The sequence below is a fragment of the Ovis canadensis genome, chromosome 26, assembly GCF_042477335.2.
Source record: "Ovis canadensis isolate MfBH-ARS-UI-01 breed Bighorn chromosome 26, ARS-UI_OviCan_v2, whole genome shotgun sequence".
Taxonomy (NCBI): domain Eukaryota; kingdom Metazoa; phylum Chordata; class Mammalia; order Artiodactyla; family Bovidae; genus Ovis; species Ovis canadensis.
Window position 1 is genome coordinate 31175445 of NC_091270.1, and position 22490 is coordinate 31197934.

Consider the following 22490-nt stretch of genomic DNA (forward strand, 5'->3'; position numbering starts at 1 on the left):
TAAAGCAACCACTTCTGATAGGTGCTTTGTTTTAACCTTCACCACATGAAGCATTCTAGCTAGCTTGAAAATGTCAGTTTGTAAATATAGCCAGTGTATTCAAAAATCCATTTTGTTGGGTTCGGTGTCAACATATCTTACTTGGTAAGGGGTCAACTAAGTATTTATTGAGTGCTCTCCAACATGAATAGAAGCTTAAGACAATTATCTTGAAATATTCATGTAGATCAAGTAAATGGTTTATTTGCTTGAATTATCTGAATGCTCTCAATCTTTCTCCAATTTTGTTTTTTATGCTTAAGATTCAGATATCGCAGCATAAGTAAAAAAAAAAAAGGACATTAGGCCATGATGACATGGTAATAAAGAGTAATGGTTATAAAGTAGTAGTTTCTCAAGGCTAAAATCAAATCTGTTTAAAGGACAGCTTGACAAACTTTTGCAACTCAGGTTGTTAGTAGAAGAACCCCCAAGCTCCATCCTGCCTATCTTGGAATGTTCCTGTGATGGACAAACTTTAGATTATCTTATGTAGAGATAAATAAACTGTTTGCATATTATATTAGCCATTAACTTTACTTTGCTTACACAGGGGCAAATGTATGTGATAACCAGAACTGTTTTTTATTCAAACAGTTGTCCCATTGGTAGAGGGTGTGGCAACTCTATCCTGGGTTTACTCTGAAAAAAGAGCAATTTAGTTAATCATGAGCCTAGAGTTGTTAAACAGAGATGATTTCATTGATCATTGCTGGTTTTAATAAGCTTATAAATATTAAAAACAGTGACTAATCTGTTTTCTCAGAAGATATAGTATTCTGAGAGCCAAATAAAAACCAGTTGGCATTCTTTGTCTGTGGCATGAATTCCTATATAAGCCCAGGTGTGAATTCATTATTGAAAGACAAAGTGCTAGTACAGGGAGAAATATTGCTTTCTTATTTGTTTACTTTTTAAAAAAGTTTTAATTCCTTTCCATTTTAACATTGCTATTTTCACCCTGTACTTTGTATGTTTTAAAATGATTTTTATGTTGCATTCATTTCTACTGGTTAAATTGTCATAAATTTATCTTTATGTTCAAATTCTAGGTTTAATGATCAAAAGAATAATTTTAATTAAAAATAGTGAACATGCAATTTGAGAATTTGCTTCATAAGCCTTGGGGCTTCCCAGGTAAAGAATCTGTCTGCCAATGCGGGACACACGAGTTGGATCCTGGGTAAGGAAGATCCCCTGGAGGAGGAAACAGCAACTCACTCCTGTATTCTTGCCTGGGAAATCCCATAGACAGAGGAGCCTGATAGGCTACATTCCAGGGGGTTGCAAAGAGTTGGACATGACCTAGTGACTAAACAACAGTAATCACAAACCTTAGTCACATAGACTGAATTATCAGCTTTAAGCCATATGGCTCCTGAATTTCAGATTAGAGCTATACTACTACTATTTTTCAAACTGTACTACTTTTCCCCCTCATTATTGAACATCTGAACTTAAGAATATTATTATAAAATATGTAAAATATAATTTTAAGGAAAATACTGTCTGATATCTAACATAAAGTATGCATTAATGTATAGCATAATGTCTAATGTACACTTTTCTTCTCATGAGTCTTTCATTCTTATTTAACTTCTTTTTAGTATGTTACACGTACCCTCAACTTTGCTTCCTGACTCCAGAGATGCTGTTTTACTTTCTCCAGATAATACCAGGCAAACTTCCACTAGGAAAGGCTATGGGTGTGTGAGAGAGGGGCAGAGAGGGGATACAGTGGGGATTAAGTGCTTCTCAAACAGCTTGTCCGTGGCCCTCATTATCATTAACCCCACCTTTATCCCCTAGTCTAGAAATGCCTATGTTATCAGTTCCCTCGCCTTTTCAAGATTCAGGGTTGAGTCTTCAGTTTTCTCCATTGCTGCTTTGGATTTTAACTTTCTCAGCTTTCCTAAATCAGTTCCCACTCGTTTGCTCTCTAGCTTCCAAACTTTTAAGATTATGTCCTTCCCAGAAAAAAAAAAAATTAAAACTAACATCTGAACCAAAAAAGTAATGTGTTTGAACACAATCATTTCTTTGATCACATAGTTTTCTATTTCCTTTGAATTGCTCTGTGGATGAATTTGTGTTTTGGTGCAGGGGTTCCGGTTTCTATCTCAAATGGCCCAGAGGGGTGGGGCAGGTATTCTGTCTTGTGTCACTAGTTCAAAACCCCAGAACGGTCAGAGTCAGAAATAATCAGAGAAGTTTAGGAGGATCCCAGAGCAGTACAACACGGGCCCTAGTTTCCATCTGGGACAATAGGAGGATCCTTGCTCCCAGCCCAGAGGCAGCAGCTGCAGTCGGGTAGACATGGCTTTGTGACAAGGGGGTGAGACCAAGGACCTGAGACAGTCCCCACCTCCCCAGCCTGCTGGTTCCCATGGTTTATGCTTGGAGAGGACGGTTTCATAACTCCTCCTTGACTATCCCCAGGGACAAGCTTGGGAAGTAGGTAAGACATGCATGTCAGGGGGCATTGCCATGGCACCACCATGGTGAAGGGCAAGGTGCCCGAGCTAGCCAGGGGCCAGATTGGGTTCGTGTCTGAGATGCAAAGAAACCATGACTCCAGGGAAAGCTGAGCTGAGACTTTTGGAGGTGGTGGTAAAGGTGGCTTGTTGCCTGGTTCCAACTATGTTGAGAAAACAGCACAAGTGGAACCATGGATTTTCAGCAGAGAATACAAGCAGGACCCCAGGAACGCAGCAGCCCCTCTCCTCCCCAGAGGGTCCCCTGAATGTCTCCTCTTGGAGGTGCCACCTTTGGGAAGTAAAGACGGTGGTGGTGAGCCTTGAGAATAAAGAACTAGCCTTGATGGAATCTGAACTTTGAATATTTATCTGAAAGAGGCATTTAAAATGAAAGAGACTATTTCAAAGCAACAGAAACTGTTTTAATCTGAGACTGTATTACCTTTAACTAGCAAATTTAAAACTGCCCCTCCAATCAGCAGAAATTGTCGGCTCATAAGAAAGAGCAAATGAGTTATAAAAATTAAAGAAACCATATTTTTTTCCTTAAAATATCCGAGTTATCACTCGTGTACAACTCAGGTTGTACATGACAAGTTAGGACTGGGCTCCCTCATTGGAATGTTGATTTTATCTGAATTCAGCGAGTGCCACTTTGTTAGGTATTTTTAAAATATTTTATGTATTTATTATGTTATGTTGCATCCAGCAGTATGACTATTGAATATGAAACTAGAGAGATCTAGAAAATTTCTGACATGCACTGTAATTGTTGAAACAGATAACAGACACTACAGGTTTTGTTAGAATACAAGATTGTCATTTGGTATTTACTAGAATTGCAAAATCAGCTGGTTAAGGAAAGACAATTGGACTCCCCAAATATCTTGATGTTTACATGTTTGATGGTCATAATAATATAAATGGAAACTGTGGAGAATGGCATGAAAAAATTATTGCTTTAAATGCCATTAAGTTATTGCTAAGCTCCCTCCCAAACAGTTGAATGCATGTTTGTGTTACAACAGGCATGTACCTCCAATTCTTTCTCCTAAATATACAGTAAGTGTCTAAAATCTTGGTTCTAGATTTGGCGTCAACACTTTGCTATAAATCTGCCCCAAAGCCATTAACACCAGCCTGTGTGGATGCGCGTGGGTGTGTGTGTGCTCGTTCTGCCCAAGGCTTAAGCTTTGGGATAAAGGGTGACTGTGTCGTAGCCCTCTGGGGGCCTCATGCGAGCCCGGGCGTGAGTTTCGCAGTACAGCTCCCCCTCCACGAAGAAGTAGCCCTTCTGTTTGAGGTTGAGGTTACAGTCTGCGCACACGAAGCACTCCGGATGCCGGTATTTGTCCCGCGCTTTCACAACCGCACCACTGGTGGGGAAAAAGGAGACCCTCGTGAACACACAAACACACACATACAGCCAAAAATATGACCGAAAGGGAGACAACACTACAGATAAGGCAGGTGTTTCACATTCAGGAAAGAATAGCTGTAAAACTGGGTGCAGCTATGGAACTGATGCAGTTACCAGGGAGAGCCAAGACAACAATAAACCTGCATGGGTTTCTCTCTGTTGTCCACGTGTGAATATTTTTCAGATTTTTTTTTTTTCAAACAAATTTTCTTTCTTTTCTTTTTTTTTTAGAGAAATGATAGGATCTTACTTCATGATCTCTCCCCATTGTTTCTTTGGAAGCAGGAGGATGATGCAGATAATCAATCCTCTGCAAAGGAATCGGCTTGTGACCAAGGTTGTCTATACAACCAAAGTGCCTCTGCTTAAACTGTCTAGCTTGGTGGTCCAGCGTCCACGCTTTGGAACACAGAACACGTCAAAGGGCAGAAATGGAATTTCCATGGGTGGGTACACTTGCATTTCGACAGTAAACTGTTGAGACAGTTTACTCCAACTTGGGAGCAACAATTGTTGGATTGGCCAAAAAAAATCCTTTCGGGTTTGTCCATTGCGGCATATGGAAAAACCCAAACAAACTTTTTGGCCACCCTAATACTTTGGGTAATATCACGACCTGTCGTGTGTTACGAGGTCCTCTCTGCCCCCAACCCCCTGTCCTGCTAGTTTCTCTGTCTCCCAGCCCCCTCTATGCTATAAGCAGGCTTATCTCCTTCCCCTACCCTCCTGGGATGCCTCCTGGGTGACTACACTGATAGCTCCTCAGTGTGAGAACTAGTGACAGGGGAACAGAAAAAGGGGATGGAAGGCGTGCTCCCCCAGGCCAGGAGGTGGAGGGACTGCAATGATCTGGTTCACCTGAAGATCTGAAACTAGCAAGGGTGGCTATTTACACCTAAAGCCCCTTAAAATGGAAGCTGACTGTGTGTCTAAAGATCATATTTCAGTATTTGTGCAACTTTAAGAAACTGACTAAGGATAATGTGTTTTAATGAACAACTGGGTGACCCCCATATTTGTTTTCCTGGGTTTAAACAGAAAAGGAAGAATTTAAAGACTATGCATCAACAAAGGGAGGGCTTTTTGAAGTGAAGTCATGATTCTCAGAAACGACTTTTAGGATATACTTCTGAGGCATTTTCCTTTTACGAACATATACCTGAAATTATAAGTCAGGATTTCCAGTTCACCTTCTATGCTAATTTGGGGGTGCCCCTAAAAGGATTTCTGGTCAGACTGCCCTCAGTGTTGTGGACATTTATATTTCAGTTCGCTGAATAGAAATTTGTCTTCAAGTCTCTTCTAGAGGAAGTAGGGAACTGACACCAAGACTGATGGTGAATTTGGGGTTGAAAACGAAACTTACACGATGCCACTCCCGCACTTGTCACAGAATGGCATCTTCTGCGTGCCACCAGCGCCGCCATGGACCTTTGTGACTGGAGCCCTCACGCTCCGAGTTCCAGCGGGACGGTCATCTGAAAAGCAAAGTGCTTCCATTTATGGCCAGGGAGCAGCTGGCTACGGTTGATACTTTGCTTCTATTTTAAGGTGTGCACTTTAACCTGAGGAATTCTTAGCTCTACCCACAATGATCATTTGGAAAGAACCAGGGTTCCTTCAAGCATAATTTATTCTGAAACAGGACCTTAGGAAACAAAATTAGTTAAAAAACTGTTGTTGTAGGAAGCTGTTACCAAATGCCCAAAGGAACAGAGAACATTTTGCATCTTTCTTTTTTTAAATTGTGGTAAAATATACATAGCATAAAATGGACCATCTTTGCCATTTTAAGTGCGTAATTCAGTAGCATTAAGTATGGTCACAATTTTGTGCAGCCATCACTGATACCTATTTCTAGAATATTTTCATCATCTAAAACAGAAACTCTGTAACCAGGAAACATTAACTCTGTATTTCACTCTCCTTCCAGACTCTGGTGTCCTCTATTATACTTTCTGTCCCTATGACTGGACTATTCTAAGGTCCTCATATAAATGGAATCATGCTATATCTGTCTCTATGTCCCTGGTTTATTTTATTTAGCAGAATGTTTTCAAGGTTCATCCATGTTGCAGCATATATCAGAATTTTCATTCCCTTTTAAGGCTGAATAATAGCATACTTTATGGATATATACCACATTATGTTTTTCCATTCATGTGTAAATAGACATTTAGGTTGTTCCCAACTTTTGGCTGTTGTGAATAATGTGGATGTTGTGAATAATTCTGTGGATGCTGGTGCATAAGTATTGGTTTGAGTCCCTGCTTCCAGTTCTTCTGAGCATACATCTAGGAGCGGAATTGCAGGGTCCTGTGGCAATTCTGTTTCACTTTTTGAGGAACCACCATACTGTTTTTCCCAGTGGCTGCACCATTTCATATTCCCCATCAGCAGTGCACAAGGGTCCCCATTTCTCCACATCCTCACCAACACTTATTTTCCATTTTTTAAATAATGGCTATACTAATGGGGCATTTTGCATTTCTGTGCAACTTTTGAAGGACAGTATATATCTTTTGGACCCGGAAAATCATTGGTAAGAGCATGAACTCTGAAGACCCCAGGAGTGGGCTGGAAACCCAACTCTGTTTCTTACTGGCTGTGTGGCTTTGCACAAATCCACCCTCTCTATGCCTCATTTTCTCTTTTGTTAAACAAGGGAAATAACAGCTCCTACCTCACTGAGTTATTGTGGGGATTAAATGTGCAAGGCACATGTGCAAGGCAGCTCGGCACAGGATTTGGGACAGAGTGAGTGTTCATTCCAGTGTTATCTAAAAATTTGATGATTATGATAGCCTGGGATATGGGGGAGGCTGAGAAATCTTGCAGTATTTTATGATCAATAAGCTGAACTAGCCCTTGACTACTGAGATAGGATTTATCTTTGATGATCTTTTACCATCAAGTTGATGGCTCCTTAAATATGTTCTGGGTGTTCTCCTCCTAAACCAGGCAACACCAAATCCTTTTACAGCAAAGTCATTTGATGACTGATGAAAATAAATTTTTAGACTTTCATTCCCATTATGCTTGCTGCCCTCCCCTCCCCTGACCCTTGCAATAACCTCTGTCAACAACGTCTCAGCAGACATTCACGGACTGCTCACCAGAGCCATCATTCACTAGCTCCTGGAGCACCCTGAAGGAGCCCGACTGGCGAGGCTGACTAGGTTCATTCCGATTGTCGTGGAGCATCCGGTACACATCCGACTCGGGGGGCACGGAGGCCGTGGGTTCACTGAAACAACATGGCGGGCGAAGCCGCATCAGGAGCGTGCGTATGCGCAGGAAGACACAAGATATCAATAAGCAGTGACTGCTATATTTATAGCAACTCCCGAACAGAGATTCCGTATTCTCAAGTTAATTTCTATTACAGCTAAGTATAATGTGAATTCACACGGGTTGCCTTAAAAATATAATTGATTAACCTGGGGGTCACTTCAGCACTTCTCCATGTGGAAGAATCTTTTGGAGGGCAACTGAAATGTTGTTAGGAAACAGTAATTTAAAAAATAATGCGTGCATCTGATGGATATATAATTATAATGTGAACAAAATTAACCTTTTAGAAATAAAAAACCACATATGTGTGATAGAAAGTGCATGAGTGAGCCCAGTTTATCTCAGTCATAAAGATGTTAATAAAATTCAGATTCAATTTTGATATTAAACCAAATATCAAATATGGTTTAGTTTTGTTAACTCCTGATTCAAGGTAACATTTTGCTTGTAAATCGAAGAATTCAACTTGTCAGTGTTTGAAAACGCATAATATAGTGACTTTCACACAGAAGTCAGTTGATAGGCTACTAAATAGCTACATTATAATTCATTTACAAAAATGATAGATAGATTTTAATAGACTTTCTACAAATATATTCATGATGAACAATAAAAAATGCCACAATAAAAATACATGTCAGGCACTGTAATATTTTACTATTTTGTAATTTAATTGCATTATCTAGAAAAGGTAGTTGCTATTTGCACAAATTTTTATTGCCTATATCATATTTGGAAATAATCATCTTACCTACCTGAAGCTCCTTGCAAATGGCTTTGAAATACATTATGCTATTATTATCTCATCCCAAGGGCTATCTTTGGGATATTGTTACATAGCACTTGTAAGCATCATAATACTTTATAATGGTTCTATAATATTGAAAGAAGTAATTAGGTTTTATCTTCTAATCTTTTTAATTGAAAAGTACTTTGAACAAATATGCATAATAAAGAAGAAATTAGTCAAAATAGAGACCAATGGAAATTAGATATCTACATTAGTGGCCTGAGATATTCACTTACACACCTTTACTCATGGCACAAATAGTAAATGGAAAAATAATTAACTCTTCCACAAGCTGCCATTAGAAGAGACAAAAGGTATCATTTCTTTTAAAACTTCTCTGAACCTCCCATCCCTTCCCCAGTTTTTTATACCCAAAGAAGAAACACAGTATCCCAGATTATAAATCACTTTTGAGAAGTACTGTACCAGAGATTTGTAAAGTACATTGCAGCTTTTCAAAAGACATGTACATTGCATCCTGCCATGATTTCATTTCATTGCTATCTGTCACATATAACTCTGCTTGCTTAATTTCCCAAATTGCCATTATCACAAGGCCTAGATATCTGCAATAAATCCTTAGTACTTTTTTTTTTTCTTGAACGCTTTCTTTTGATTAAGACAATGTTACAAGATAACAGTAAAGTCGACATTGCCCATGTGTTTAGTTAATATGCCCACGGTTCAGAAAGACTCTTATTACCTCATCGAGGGTGTTTCCCCTAGAGCTGTTGAAACCTGACCCTGAAGTGTTTCCATAATATTGTCATCTGAGTACAACTGCATGGGTGTATTAAATTGAGCATGTACAATCTTCACACCAGGAAGTTCCATTTCCAAAGGAATGTTAGGGGCCATCTTAGCAGCAACTTTCAAGTCACCTGGGCAAATAGTACTAAGAGTACTGACAGAAGAAGGGGTGCTACGCCCACTGCCGCCGTCAACACCGGACGGAGTACTGCGTCCGCTGTGTTAATGACCACGCCACACAGAAGACGACACAGGAGCCAGGAAGTCCAGACAGGGGAACACAGAGAACAAGCACAGAGAGGTTAAAAGTAAGAGGTGAATTAAACCAAGTGGAAAAGAAATGTTTATTTCTGGCTAGAATTTGTTTTAGAAAGGGAACACTTTAAAAAATTCACGATTGAAAAAAGTTTCACAGAATTAAAAGATACCGGTGATACTGCATTTTTTGGCTCCACTGTACTATAAAATACGCTCTGCTAGGTGAAAGCTTCATGGGAAAAGAGTGGTGTATAAAGGAAGTGGCTCAGGGGAATTGCATGAGCTGGAATCCTTTTACATTTCTGAGCTGCAGTATTTAACATTAAAATATTAATGAATGATCCTACACAAATAGTAATATGAATATGCAGCGTGAAGATCCAATCAAATATTTAGGCTAAACATTGCAAAATATGTATTTTCAGAAATACAGTTGGGCTGAATTCAAAGTAACTGGCAACTTGAGGTTATGTGATAAAGATTCTGTTTTATGACATTTTATAAATATTTTGTTACTATTTTAACTTTTTCTATTTAATTCTCTAATTTTGTGGAGACTACACATTAAGAAATTGTTTGGTGACTTAATATAGGTCCTAGAAATAGCCAATAAATGCTTGTCACCTTGAAATTAATAGTTAGAGAGCAAATAAAGTGATCTCAGACTCTTTGGATGCGACTTAGGGCTAAGATATGTATATATATTTCTTTAATGCACAGGTATTTCTTGCAAAATTTTGAAAGCACATATATATTTTCATGCATATTTTTCATTTCCTTTTAAAGTCAAGTTAAAGGAACTTACCAAAACATCAGAAAGGCCAGTCATGCAATTTTAAGAACTACAGAAATTTCATATTCTCTATGAATAGAATTCTCTACAGATATGAGGTTAGTCATAACTGACATGCTGATGACTAAAAGTCATTTTTCTACATGCATTTTAAGTGCAGCATGACAAATGCATTTTTTTGAGAAATGGAATATATTGTGTTTTTTTTTAAAGCATAGTTATTTAAGACAAAGCCAAAGGAAATATTAGTATTGATGTCAGCTTCTATCATGTCTGCAAGTTAGTGTTGCTGTAAACTCAAGGCAGAGAACAGTTTATATGGCGTGTTTATCTCAAAGTCAGTGTTCCCTTAGGGCTCAAGTATGGCCCCTGCCTGCATTTACTCTCTAGGGCTATTAATGTCAACCTCAGGCCCATACAGAGAGGAAAAACTCCAAACCCAATATATTGAGGATTGATTTTGTTGGCTTCATCAGTGTTGCAGCCTGGTTAGTCTGGGCAACCCATGTCGCTAAATAAATTACAAAAAAATTTTTTGTGTTGTGTTATCTGATTTGACCTGCACAGACTAAACGAAGCAGGTTAATATGAATGTGCTCCTTCACTTCCTGGCTGTTGAGAACCTGTTTGAAACTCAGTCAGTAAATTGGCCGATCACACACAAAAATATCAAGTGGTTTATTCACCATTTTCATAGGCTTAACACTATACTGGTTGCTGAAATTGACTTCAGTTGGTAAAAGAGTAGAAATGAAATTTCAGTTAGAGTGCAGTTCAGTCAGGATCATACTGATTTGACCTCAGTATAATGAAGTTTATTAAATTGTAATTTAGGGATTTGAGACACTGAATTTCAATCTTGGGAGACTGGAGCTTAAAATAGTGAACTTTTTCCACAAGCATTTTATAACTACTCTGACCTTCCTGTGTCCCCGGCATGGTGTTAGATAGTGGAGATGTAAACTATGGTTAACTCAGAACTAACAGATAGAACTTATTTTATAGTTGTAATTAATATTATTTTTCCTCTCTTATTAGTGTTCTTACATACATGCATGTCTGTGTACATAATTTTGTTTAAGCAGAGATTGTGTCTTCTATTTCCTAGTTTCTTAATCACTCTATTTAAGGGCACACGTCTATCTATTCACATAGGAAATAAAACCTAAGCAAATGATAGTTATCTTTTTATACATTTCTGGAACGATTTTAAACAAGCTCTTGAACTGATGCTTAAAAAATAGTTTTCATGGACTCTAGTCACTGCGGAGATAATCATGGGTCAGCATGACCTATTCCTGTGACTTGGAAAGGTAGATACTGCTGAAATTTCACGACATTGAGCTATTGACTTGGCAACTTGTAAGGCTGATGATACGCTCAATTACTATCATACAACTGGATAGATCATTAGACACAGAACTCATTTCCCTGCTGTGTATATGGACTTTTGGGGACATGCTTTCGGATGCAGCTTGTCCAAAAACCACTAACCGGATTGTATTTTATCACTTGGATCTATAAAATGCCTTGTATGTACTTTTAATGTTAGTTTTGGCTTTAAACATTTACATATTTTCATATGAAGACACTTTTCTTTTAATATGGGTCAGTTACGATGAAACCATTAAAAGAACCCTAACTAGTATTAAGACCCAGGGAGATGACTATATTGGCATCTCCAACTTATATCTGATTCAAAAGTCATTTATTAGTGGTGTAGTTATTGCTTGGTAAGCAGCCATTCAAAATTCCACCTTGATGAAGAATTATTTGGTAAGAACAAGAAATTCGGAAGCTAGAGCAAATAGTGAGGGGCCACAGGAAGACAGGGAGGATAATAGAAGCAATTTTAGAATTTTTTAAGGTTTGTTTACTGGTACCTGCTTTTTAAGCAAATCCTTTTATATCTGGTTTTCCTCTCCCCTCTTCCAAACTTAGCTAGATTGAAAGGCACCTTACAATGAAAAAATTATGAGTAGCTTGTCATTATCACCATGTTTGAATTAAATGAAAATATAAAAGAAGGGCATTACGTACCTGAATCTCTGACTTACCCTGAATTTTGCTATTAAATGTTATTGGTCTTTAGCAGAAGCAAGATCTGTGTTACTCATATCATTTTACTCAGGCCTCATGGAGTTCTTTAGCTCATGTTAGTGAGCTTACATTTATGTTAGCCTCAAAAGAATGCAAGTGTATCTGTTTTACTATGCTTCTTTAGGAAGATGTATGTATATATATTTATTCAATAGTAAAAGAGCATTTTAACTTTTAACCCAATTTTTTTTTAATGTTATTGAGAGTGGGGTTGGAAAACTGTTGAATGTGGGGAAATAGAAAGGGATATAGAGGAGAATGAAATATGAAGGAGGAAAGAACTGAAAGAAGCCAAAAAGGATTGTTCAAAGTTGCCAGTATGCAGGAGGAATAACAGCTCCTGATTCTTCTTGCTACTCAGGAAGTCTAATTAGGCACTCTCGAGATTTTGTTCCTTTATCTAATGAACATTTGCTGAGCATTTATGTCCTAGCCTCATTTCTTGGTAGCGGAGATATAATATGTTTACATTCTAGTGGGGTCAGATGTCTTTGGTAGTCATTGCCTTATTATTAATAGCATCTTTCTCCAGCTCTTTTACTCCATTTCCTCTTTCTGAGTCTGATATCACAAAATTGGCTTACTTTGAGGTCATTTTCTGGCCCTGACTCTAGCTCATGGAAAGGTCTGCACATGGAAATCGTATATCAAGTGATGACTGACCATCCAATGGCAAGCAGCATAAACTCAGATGTCTCCAGGGGCCAGGACGGTCACGCGTATATGAAAATGGGCCAGGTGTGATATGCTTGGGAGTTAAGGGTATTTTGCCAAGATGGAGAGTAGATGTTCCATCTTAAGGCACTGACCTAAATTCCGTACGTTTAAACAACGGGAGGGTTAAAGAAAACATTGTCTGTGAATTGACTCCACCTATGGACCACCAATTGGGACACCTGATGTAAATCATTGTTCACTGATCTGTTAGGGTTGATCCAACCTAACCCCCACTTCCTTCCTCTGGGCTGGTTGATGGAGCTGAGGTCAGAGGAATTCAGGTTTCCTGAAGTCACTGTTTCCTGATGCGGCAATACAGGATGTTCATTTCTTTCCTCGTAGGTTGGAATTTAATTTCTAGAGATTTGTAAAGGATCATCTGATGATGATCTGTTTCTCTGACAGACAAGAAGAGATCTTGCTCATTATTATTCCAGTCTATGCACAGTTATCCATGAGGGTTACCCAGTAAATCTCCCTCCCTCCCAACTCTCTCTTTATACTTATTTTCCCCAAGTGGAAAAATGCCAAGTGGCCTCTCTTCCTTTGCAAGTATCCATGTATATGTGTGTGTGTGTACGTATGTGTGCTAGTCTCTCGGTTGTGTCCAACTTTGCGGCACCATGGACTGTGGCCTGCCAGGCTCCTCTGTCCATGGATTTCTCCAGGCCAGAATACTGGAGTGGGTAGCCATTTCCTCCTCCAGGGGATCTCCCCAACTCGGGATTGAACCCAGGTCTCCGGCATTGCAGTCAGGTTCTTTACCAGCTGACCACCAGGGAAGCCACACAAGTATCCATAAGAAGGCAAATTTATTTTTATGTAAGAGCTAGAATGAGTGGGATTACCCAGCAGGCTCTGATGACACAGTGAGAACTAGGTGCTGAGATGGGATGAATGGAGTCCGTCAAACACAGAAACTGCACCAGCCTTTCCACGTTTGCCTCACCTGCTTCTTTACTCCTGACTGGGGGCTGGTTTTCATGTTTGTTCCTGCTGACTGGGCCATCCTCCCCTGGGACAAGGTATGTCTGCTAACCTCAAAGGTCACTGTGTTCTGGATGGGATTCTCAGAGCAGCCGGCATATCAGTTATAAATACACACAGCGATTGCATAATATTTCACAGCTCTATAATCTTGTCAATATTTACTCTCAGAAATGGAGGTGAGTTGGCTGCTAGCCTCTTGTTTCTTTTGCTTTTGCAGTAAGCTTCAAAAAAGAAAAGTCACTCCAAACACCTAAGAGTTATGTATCTTGGTGATTAGTAGGATTTATTAAGGAGGCATGCACTCCACACTTCACCATCTTAAAGCTTATGACCTGCTTCGGCCTGGGATTATGAAAGGTTTGGGCCGAACGTTGTGCTTGTGTTCAAAGTAGTTCACATCCTGTAAAAACAAAGCGTTAAAGAGCCCCTCAGTGGAGGATTAATATATATATATATATATTTTAGATAAAATTACATGCACAATTGTACAGAAAGGATTATTTATCACCTGATATTGACATGAGTAAGAAGGGTGATGATGAAGCCAGAGCGATATCTTCCTCTCAACCATTTATTCACTAAACGTTCAGGAACTGGCAGACTGGACCCTAGAACCATGTTCTAGATGCTTGTCTTTAAAAGAAAAATCTGATCCGTGCCTTCAGGAAAGTAAAAATCAAACAGCAAGAGCTGGACTTTGGAAAGGAAAAGCAGCCTTACTATCACCATGGAGAGCATGGCAGCCAGAAACCAGTGGAATACTTACTTTTGAGGCGAACTAGGAATGAGCCCCCGCAGCTGCCCGTGAAGCGCATCTTGTATGTTGCTGGTTGAATAGAGCCCAATGGGTGAGTTATAGGAAGCGCTCACTACCTGTCTTTTGTCATCAATGTTTGCTGCTGCAACAAAAGGCTGGGCCCTTCTGTTGTGCGCGGCACCAATGGGTTTGAACTCCTGTACAATGGCAGACAAAATACACAAAGCCACAGAATGCACAACAAAGCCATTAGCGCGCAAACCAACAGCATTGCTCTTGTTAATCAAGGCTTCTTTATCCACTACGAGATTAATGGCAGGGTTAAAGGAGGACTACGTTTGCCGTGAACTGCATATGTGTTGTGAACGTCACTGTTATGTTAAGGTGCAAAGGAGCTGATATTATTTGAAGTATAAAATAATGCAAATATTGTACCATTTGTCAGCTCGCTGCTGACTTCATCTAAGAAAGTCTCATAGGACTCATTTCAATCCAGAAATTTTGTGTCAAAAATAAGATTTTTGGCTTAGAAAAATGATTCTATATCACACTGTCTTAAGTAGAACTTAGATAAAATTTCTCTTTTAACATTTCCCCCATTTTAGGAAATGGGAGACTAAAGCAATCAGAAAGGGAGTGAACATATATGAATAACTGTCCTGCATCATTGTAACTAATCAAGTCTTTTCTCCTGTTTTTTCTTAATTCCTACAATAAATAAAATTTTTAATCTGCATTAAGATATAGCCTTAAATTTTGAAAAAATAATAGAAATTAAAGGACTTCCATTATTAAAGCAGGAAAAACATTTACAGAAAACCCTCACTTTTTATTGTGCTGATTTCATGTTGTGGGTTCAAGTTTACAGAGACAGTGAATGTAGGTGATTTACAGAAGCATTTTCACTTTATTGCTCAGGGAAAAAGAACAAACTTCATGCAAAACTCTGAGTTTGAAACATGCCTGAATGATCTGAAACTCTGTTATTATCTTTCAATGTAGGAATCAAGTTGTCCAATTTTTATACAGATGGATAATTTTGTCAAGTCACTAAACTTTTTCTTCTTCTAAGCAACAGAAGAAAACCAAAAACAAATGCTAAGATACACACAAGCTGATTCTCTTTCAAACCTTCTCATTTGGCAGAATTAGTTAAGATCCGTCTTTACATTATTTTCACTCACACATTCACATCAACCTCCTTTACTTTTGTGACTTCACCGACAGTGTTTCACAGAGATCTCAAATAGTACAAACATTTATGATTACTTGAAATGTTAATGGAGATGATTTTGATTTAAAAACTAAAAACATCTAGTAATATTCTTATTTGTGTCATTTTCCCCTTGTGATTATAGAAGGGTAAGGTGTGGAAGTGTGCTTTTTAGAAAAAAGCTTGTGTTCCTTTCTTAGGGGTGGAATCACAGTTTTGCGTGGATTTCAGGGACTGCCAACAACTTACATTAGGGACCCAACCAGAACAATGCTTCTTCTTGGTTCTCCTGAGCAGGCAGTCATCATATACACTCCTGTTCCCCCAGTTAGGCCTATTGGAAAAAGCCCACTTACAAAGTAGCTATGACAAGGCAAATGGCGTGCAGCTTCAAACACTAGCTCTAACAGAGACTTTGACTCCAACTGCCCCAAGTCTCATGGTACCTGAAAATCTGTAATGTGCTGAATAAGAGCTTTTCTCTCAACTACTTTGGACAGCATATTTTAATAGCCTCTTGAACTTGAAAACAAGGTCTGTGATTCTATAGTATGATTGACTTGACCCATATCTTATTGATTCAATCTTTACTCTCCAGAATAATGGCTCACTGCCTAGGAGTTGGTTGAGTGACAATGTAGTTGCTGATATTAGAGAGGAGAATGAATGAAACAATCAAATATGGCTTTAGAAAAGTGCTGAATCCCAGAAAATGTGAAAACATGTACAAAGATTGATACAGTGGTACCATCTGATTGCTTTGACTGATTTAATAATGAATTTGGATTGGCTGTGTTTTATGATTAACCATCCAATTAGCTGTTATTATGGCATGAAAAAAAGTAAATGGGAAATAACTGTAAATAATGACGAAGGACATGATTCAAGCCTTGGTTACTTTGGATGTGAAAGAAGACAGAAGGCTAATTGCCCAATTTAGTTTTGGTATATTATAAATCTCTCAGGTTAATTAAAAGAGTATAAAAAGAAGTACTGAAGGACTCAAGCTTTGTGGAATTTAGCTTTTTTTTTTTTAAAGTGAGAGTGATAAGCCTTAAAGATGTTGGTATGTAATACCAATTTTACAAAAAATTAGGTAACATAATGTGATCCCTTTATGAGGGAAAAAAATTCTCTGCCCTTATTTCTTAGTCTTAAAATGATAAATAAACATGGATGGCAACTGACCTATAAATGAGGCATCTGCTCTGAAAATATTTGTGCAATAATAGCCCCTAGTAGTACTTCAAAAAGCAGCACATAAGTTAATTAGCTCCAAGCTTTTCTTTGCTATTTTCAGTTTTAGTTATATATTGCAAATGTCACAAAAATGTAATTTGTTAAAATGAAACAATAAAACCCTCTCTCTTTTTCACTCAGATCCTAAAAGGAAATGTTTCTAATACAGGCTTCAAACATTTGTATTCAGGCTTTGCACAGCATTAGTTTATGGGTTGCTGGAGTTATTCCAAAAAAGCACAGTGAAGTGTATACGCTAAAGGTAAACAAAAAATGTACATATGGCACAGAGAGGCAACATTCTATCCAAGTCTTACATCACTATCGATGGTCAAACAGAATCAAAAGACAAGACCAATTAGAAGCTTGCTATTCTACTTTAATTCCTTTTTATATTTTCCTGGAAAATCATTAGTAATGGAAAAATACTGTCAAAATTTTATCTAGCAGTTAATATAGTCCAGCTCTTGTGTTTCTGCTACCCAGACAAAAGCATCTAAATGACGCGTCTCTCTTAGCAATTCAATAAGTAATTATTGCGATTAATTAGATTTTTCAATGTTATTTTTAAATGGTAGGATCTCATATTAAAGAATAATATTTTGAATTAATGAAATGCTAGAGCTGCCAGGTTGAAAGCTAAGAGACTTAACAGAGATCTGCTGACACTGGGAGAATGCAGCTCTTGACAGCAATCTCCCCAGTCCTTGAAATGACCTCAGACATGTTGTCATTCAAAGAGAGCTCACCTTTCAGTTTTTTACTTGAATAAATATTTGGTCTGAGAACTGAGGCAATGACCAGCTTTGACACAACATGTCTGATACATGTGTGACAGTATGCAGAGCTACTTATAAGAAAAAACGGTGGCAAAATTAGGAAACAAACTATATCAAGCGCTCAGATCAAAGTACACTTAGTAAATGCTTATACTTTACCATGGTTGAAATTTATCAACAATCCCTGTCCCATCCTCATGCTCACCCCTTAAGTGAAGAACAAAACCACTCATATTTTCACTTCAGTGATATGTTTCAAGTGTTCTCCCATAAGTCAGTGGGGAGGAGTTTGGGGAAACAAGGATTTTATGAAAACTCATTTTGGGCAGGCTGCTGCCCAGTTATCAGAACATTGCAGAATGAAGTTATTTCATGAAAATCTGACAATTTCAAGCCTACTTCTGCACCCTACTTGACTGTGCAGATAGCATGTTTTTATTGTCAAACCTTTTATGGAAAGGATGCAGTCTTTTCTCATTTAGAAAACAGCATTTTTATTTCTGAAAAGCATCTTTCCTGTCTTGTGATAACTACATTATAATTTTGAATAGTTCAGCTAATATTAAACAAAGATGAGGGTAATACCTTATTGGAGAATGTAACCTTTGAAGAAGGACAAAGAACTCTAACACATACCTTTTGTCCTTTTCTATACTTTATAGAGAAAAATGCACCCATCTGCTCATAGGCATGTTCAGGATTGTCTAGAAGGAGTTTATCCAATGGCCAGGGGTTGATCTAAACAACCTCTGAGGTTTCTTTTAAGCCTAAGATTGGAGTCTAAATTCATAAAATCAAAATTTAGCTATTTAATAATAGCATGGAAAAATGAAAAAAAATCTAGATGTTAAAATTTAGTATCATTTATTACTATAACTGTGTAAGAAAAAGTCCCCAAAGCTTAAACCTATTCCTAGGGGAAAAGCTGGAAAAAAAATACACTAACATTTTATTATTTGTGGCTGTACTTGCATGGTAGGGTGTCATGGTTTCTACCACCACCCCTCCAGTAAATATATATTGCCTTTAAAATGAAAAATAGTGTTTTAGTTCAATAGCAAAGGTCACATAACTTACAACAGAAGTTTAACTTGGGTTGAGAAACAAGAACTCAACTATTCTATCACTCAAATGCAACATTTTACCATTCATATACAATGGCGTTTTAAAGACTTACTGGCATTTGTTTTTCAGACTGACACACTTTTATTGCTCAGAAGGGGTTGCTTTAGTTGTGGAATTCTCATTTGGGGAAAGAAAAGATATCTGTTTGCAAGATGTTTCTTTGCATAGCTTTGTGTTAATTTTTTTTTTAGAAAAAGAATACTGACATAAGCACAGTTTGGCCAGTTCTTCAGGCTCAGTCTACAAGTTAATTCACTGTTTGATACTTATCCCTACATTTTGTTCCAGTTTGTGCTATGGGATTTTCAGATAGCCGAGGTTATGCTGAAATTTAGCTATATTTTGTAGGGAAGGTCTTTCCTGAAATGCCAAGTTATATGAGCTGGTCATGCAGAAAGCTGGCTGAGGGTCATAAGGAGTAGGAATATTTTGGTCCTTTAGGGGAAGAACAGAAATGGTCCTTATCTCTGAGCTCTTCAAACACCAGCCTCTTAGAGAGAGGGTACAAGTAAGAAGTTAGTCATGACTCAGTCTAATGGAATGTTCAAAGGCTCCATCTGACTGACTTCTGTAGCCCTTAACTCAGTCTTCACCTCTTTTTTTTTTTCTTTAATAAAAACTATCCCATTCTTTATCTTTTCCCCATGTGTAGTATCATAAATATTTATGTTGTCTGACCCCAAAATGCAGGACACATGTGCTAACAAATGATTGACAAGAGGCCAGGGTATTTAACATTTGGATTATCTTTTAAAATTAAGTCTTGGAATAACCATAGTCATAAATTAAAACTCATGGATCTGCAATAAAGAATAAAGGTCAGATAAGCTCCAAGTCTGGTCTGGGGAGATGATAGAAAAACACAGGCTCGCAGCAAGCTCTCAGCTTACCCTGTGCTTAATAAAATCCATACTTGCTGAATCATCCATGTGCCTGAGTGGGTGCTCCAACAATGATCAGGGATCACTGAGGATTTGGTACTTTGGTCAAGCATGTGTAGTTGGTCCCTTATTTTAATATCAGTGAAATTGTGTTTAAAAAATTAGGAGAAAGTTTGAATAGAAATGTGCAGAAGGGTGCCATACAATTTTCAATGTGTCCTCTACATGGATCAAGGAAATTCAGAATTCTATCCAGTTTATCCTAGTAATAATAGGAGATGGGGGTGTCAATATATGCATGTAAATTTCCTTCTTTGTTTTTGTTTTTTTTTAAAGCACCACATGCTCTCTGTTTTCCTGTGTTGCCTCTGAGTGATGAGGGTTGGAGGAAGCATGTGGGTTTGGGCATTACTGCCAAGGGCTGTCCACAAGTGACTGCTCTGCCTGGAGGACTTTGCTCTCGCTCCTTCTTCCAACCTTTTCTTCTATCAGAGAAGATGTTGATGACAGATGCTATTCACCCACCCACCTCTGAGGCCAGGCTAAGCCACCTTCAGCCTCCTATGTCACCGACAGGAGAGGCCAGGAGCCCTTCCGGTTGCAGCCTGGCAGGAGGGGGTGGCACACCAGCAATAATGAGAGCACCCACTGAACTGAGTCTAAGAGCAATGCAATATGCCAAGTTATTTTCCTATCTTATTTTATTTCAATCCTTAGAAGCCCTATGAGACACATGTAGTATGTACTCTCCACGTATTTTACCAAGAATAAAATGAATGGGGGCCTAGGCCCTCAAGGGGGAAAATGTGAGGCACAAATTCAGGAGTTGATGATCCTGAAAATGGAAACTTTGCTGAAGCACAAATTATAAATATATTTTCAGTTCATTTTCATTAGATATAATCAGTTTAGTAGTGATACTTGTTTAAAAGGGACTATTCAAACTATGTCTGTCTGTCTCTCTAAATGGAGGGAGCGTCTAACCAAACAGAGGTTCCTTTCCTTGATTATACTGTCCACACAGCACAACTGGGGGTCAGTTTAATTTCAGGTTTTTTTTTTTGTTTTGGCGATTTTGAAAGTAGACAGATAAGCATCAGATTATTAGATTAATTTAGCTCATTAGAGTTGCCTGAAGGGAAAATCCTTTTCTTTTGTAATTCAGCTGCATAGGCAGAATATTATTGTGATTACATAATGCAAAACTCTCTTCCTAGAGTAAACTTAATTATAGAATGCCTGAACTGATAATTAAAGAAGGATGTAACCTAAGAGTTGGGTGAAGACTTTGAGGAATTGAAGGTCACAATAACTATTAGATTAGAGACACCTGTTTCAAATGGTCGACCTTTCTTTGTTTTGCTTTGTTTCAACATCTTAAATTTCTTGAGTTACCTCATGGTCATTTGGCAGACGTCCATCATGAAAAATGAAAAAATAAGCAGACTATAGATAGATATAGCCTCTTTTTCCCTAATGAGAACATATTTGTCTTTTAACAAGATATTTACCTAAGAATACTTCTCTTCATAATGTGAACATCGTTTAACTCCAAAATTCATACCTGTGGTTCTGATTCTAAGTTGATTTTGAAAGGATGAGCCTTTCCATCTTCAGTTACCTGTGGAGACCATAAGCGAGCTTCCGCCCTGTAAATAAAAATAAAATTTGTAAACCCAAATTCTAATGGGACTTCTAGTCTTAATACAGTTTAATTTCCCATGTTTGTGAATCCCAAAAACCCAACCATGCTGGCTCCCTGATGTTGAACTTTCAGCCTCCATAACTGTGAGAAATAAATATTTGTTGCTTAAGCCAGCCAGTCTATGGTATTCAATTGTAGCAACTTGGACTAAGGCAAGGACACCGTAGAGTTTCTGGAGAAAGCGGGTCTGCCGTGCATGCGGGAAGCATACGGGAGAGGGAGATCCTGGCGACCTGCCCTGCAGATGACCACAGGGCAACCCCCCTCGATCTCCTCAACTTCCCTCCTGTCCTATGTAGGGCACCACAGGAGGCAGTGAATGATGTGCCAGGTGGATTTGCTGCTGGCATCAAGGAAATGGGCTCCGTCCAGCTCTTCTCATGTATCTACTCGGGGTCGTGTGGCTCCTGCGGAACTATGTGCTTGGCAGGAACACAGGTGATGCAGAGACAGGGACAGAGTCAGTTTCACCCCATGAAATGGCAGACTGGCTGATGGATTGTGTCCTCTGGACCATAGCAGGGAAAACTGTGGATACAACAGCAGCAGAATAGACACACATGCTAACCACGGCCACAGATCATCCTTTTCACAGTTCAGTTCCAGATCTCGGGTCTGATGGCAAAAGATCAGGTTCGATTTCCTAATATTGTTTTTGATCAGAAATGTCTCCTTGTCTAAAAACCCTCATGTGCCCACGTCCTCTCATACCTTGTGAGATTCTTTCGGGCTGAATTCAGTACAAAACAGAAAACAGCATACAGGACATTAGCAACCAGATTTTAATAGGATCACACTTCGGCAAGCAGAAGATTCTTTTGGGAAATTCCATTCCATTCTCTACCATGTTTAGAACAGCAGTGTAGCTAGACATGCTGTTTGGTGTTTATATGGCCAGTACTATTTTCTCGGTCGACCAACTGGGTTAGTGAAGGAAAAAAAATTCTTTTAGCCTCTTTCATTATTCTGACATTCCAGAGAATTCTTTTTAGAAAGCCTTTGTTAACAGCTACCAGACTGACTTCAGTGAAGGACAGACCAAAGTGGCCAACATATAAAAAAGCCAGTTAAAATTCTGGGTCCTGCAATATTCTTCCTCACGGGGAGGATGAAGTCATTTATCATTCTGGTTCAGGTTCTCCTGCAAAACAGATCAAATTTTA

At 38.5% G+C, this 22490-nt stretch overlaps 1 protein-coding gene across 3 annotated transcripts in view; it reads right to left on the reverse strand.

The window, feature by feature from the left end:
* Window positions 1-2916: 2916 nt before the first annotated feature.
* PDLIM3 (PDZ and LIM domain 3) overlaps window positions 2917-22490 on the reverse strand; it is a 29051-nt gene continuing 9477 nt past the window's right edge. Inside the window, exons 3-8 of one of the 3 annotated variants that reach the window (XM_069572951.1) lie at window positions 21187-21271; window positions 13961-14028; window positions 8724-8987; window positions 7053-7183; window positions 5303-5414; window positions 2917-3892 (exon numbers count right to left, since the gene is read on the reverse strand). In XM_069572951.1, the coding sequence (XP_069429052.1) occupies window positions 3703-3892; window positions 5303-5414; window positions 7053-7183; window positions 8724-8987; window positions 13961-14028; window positions 21187-21271 (850 nt within the window). In that variant the 3' untranslated portion in view covers window positions 2917-3702. Of the gene's footprint in view, window positions 3893-5302; window positions 5415-7052; window positions 7184-8723; window positions 8988-13960; window positions 14029-14394; window positions 14583-21186; window positions 21272-22490 lie in introns of all 3 variants that reach the window. The other 2 variants (XM_069572953.1, XM_069572952.1) reach the window with 2 other exon arrangements.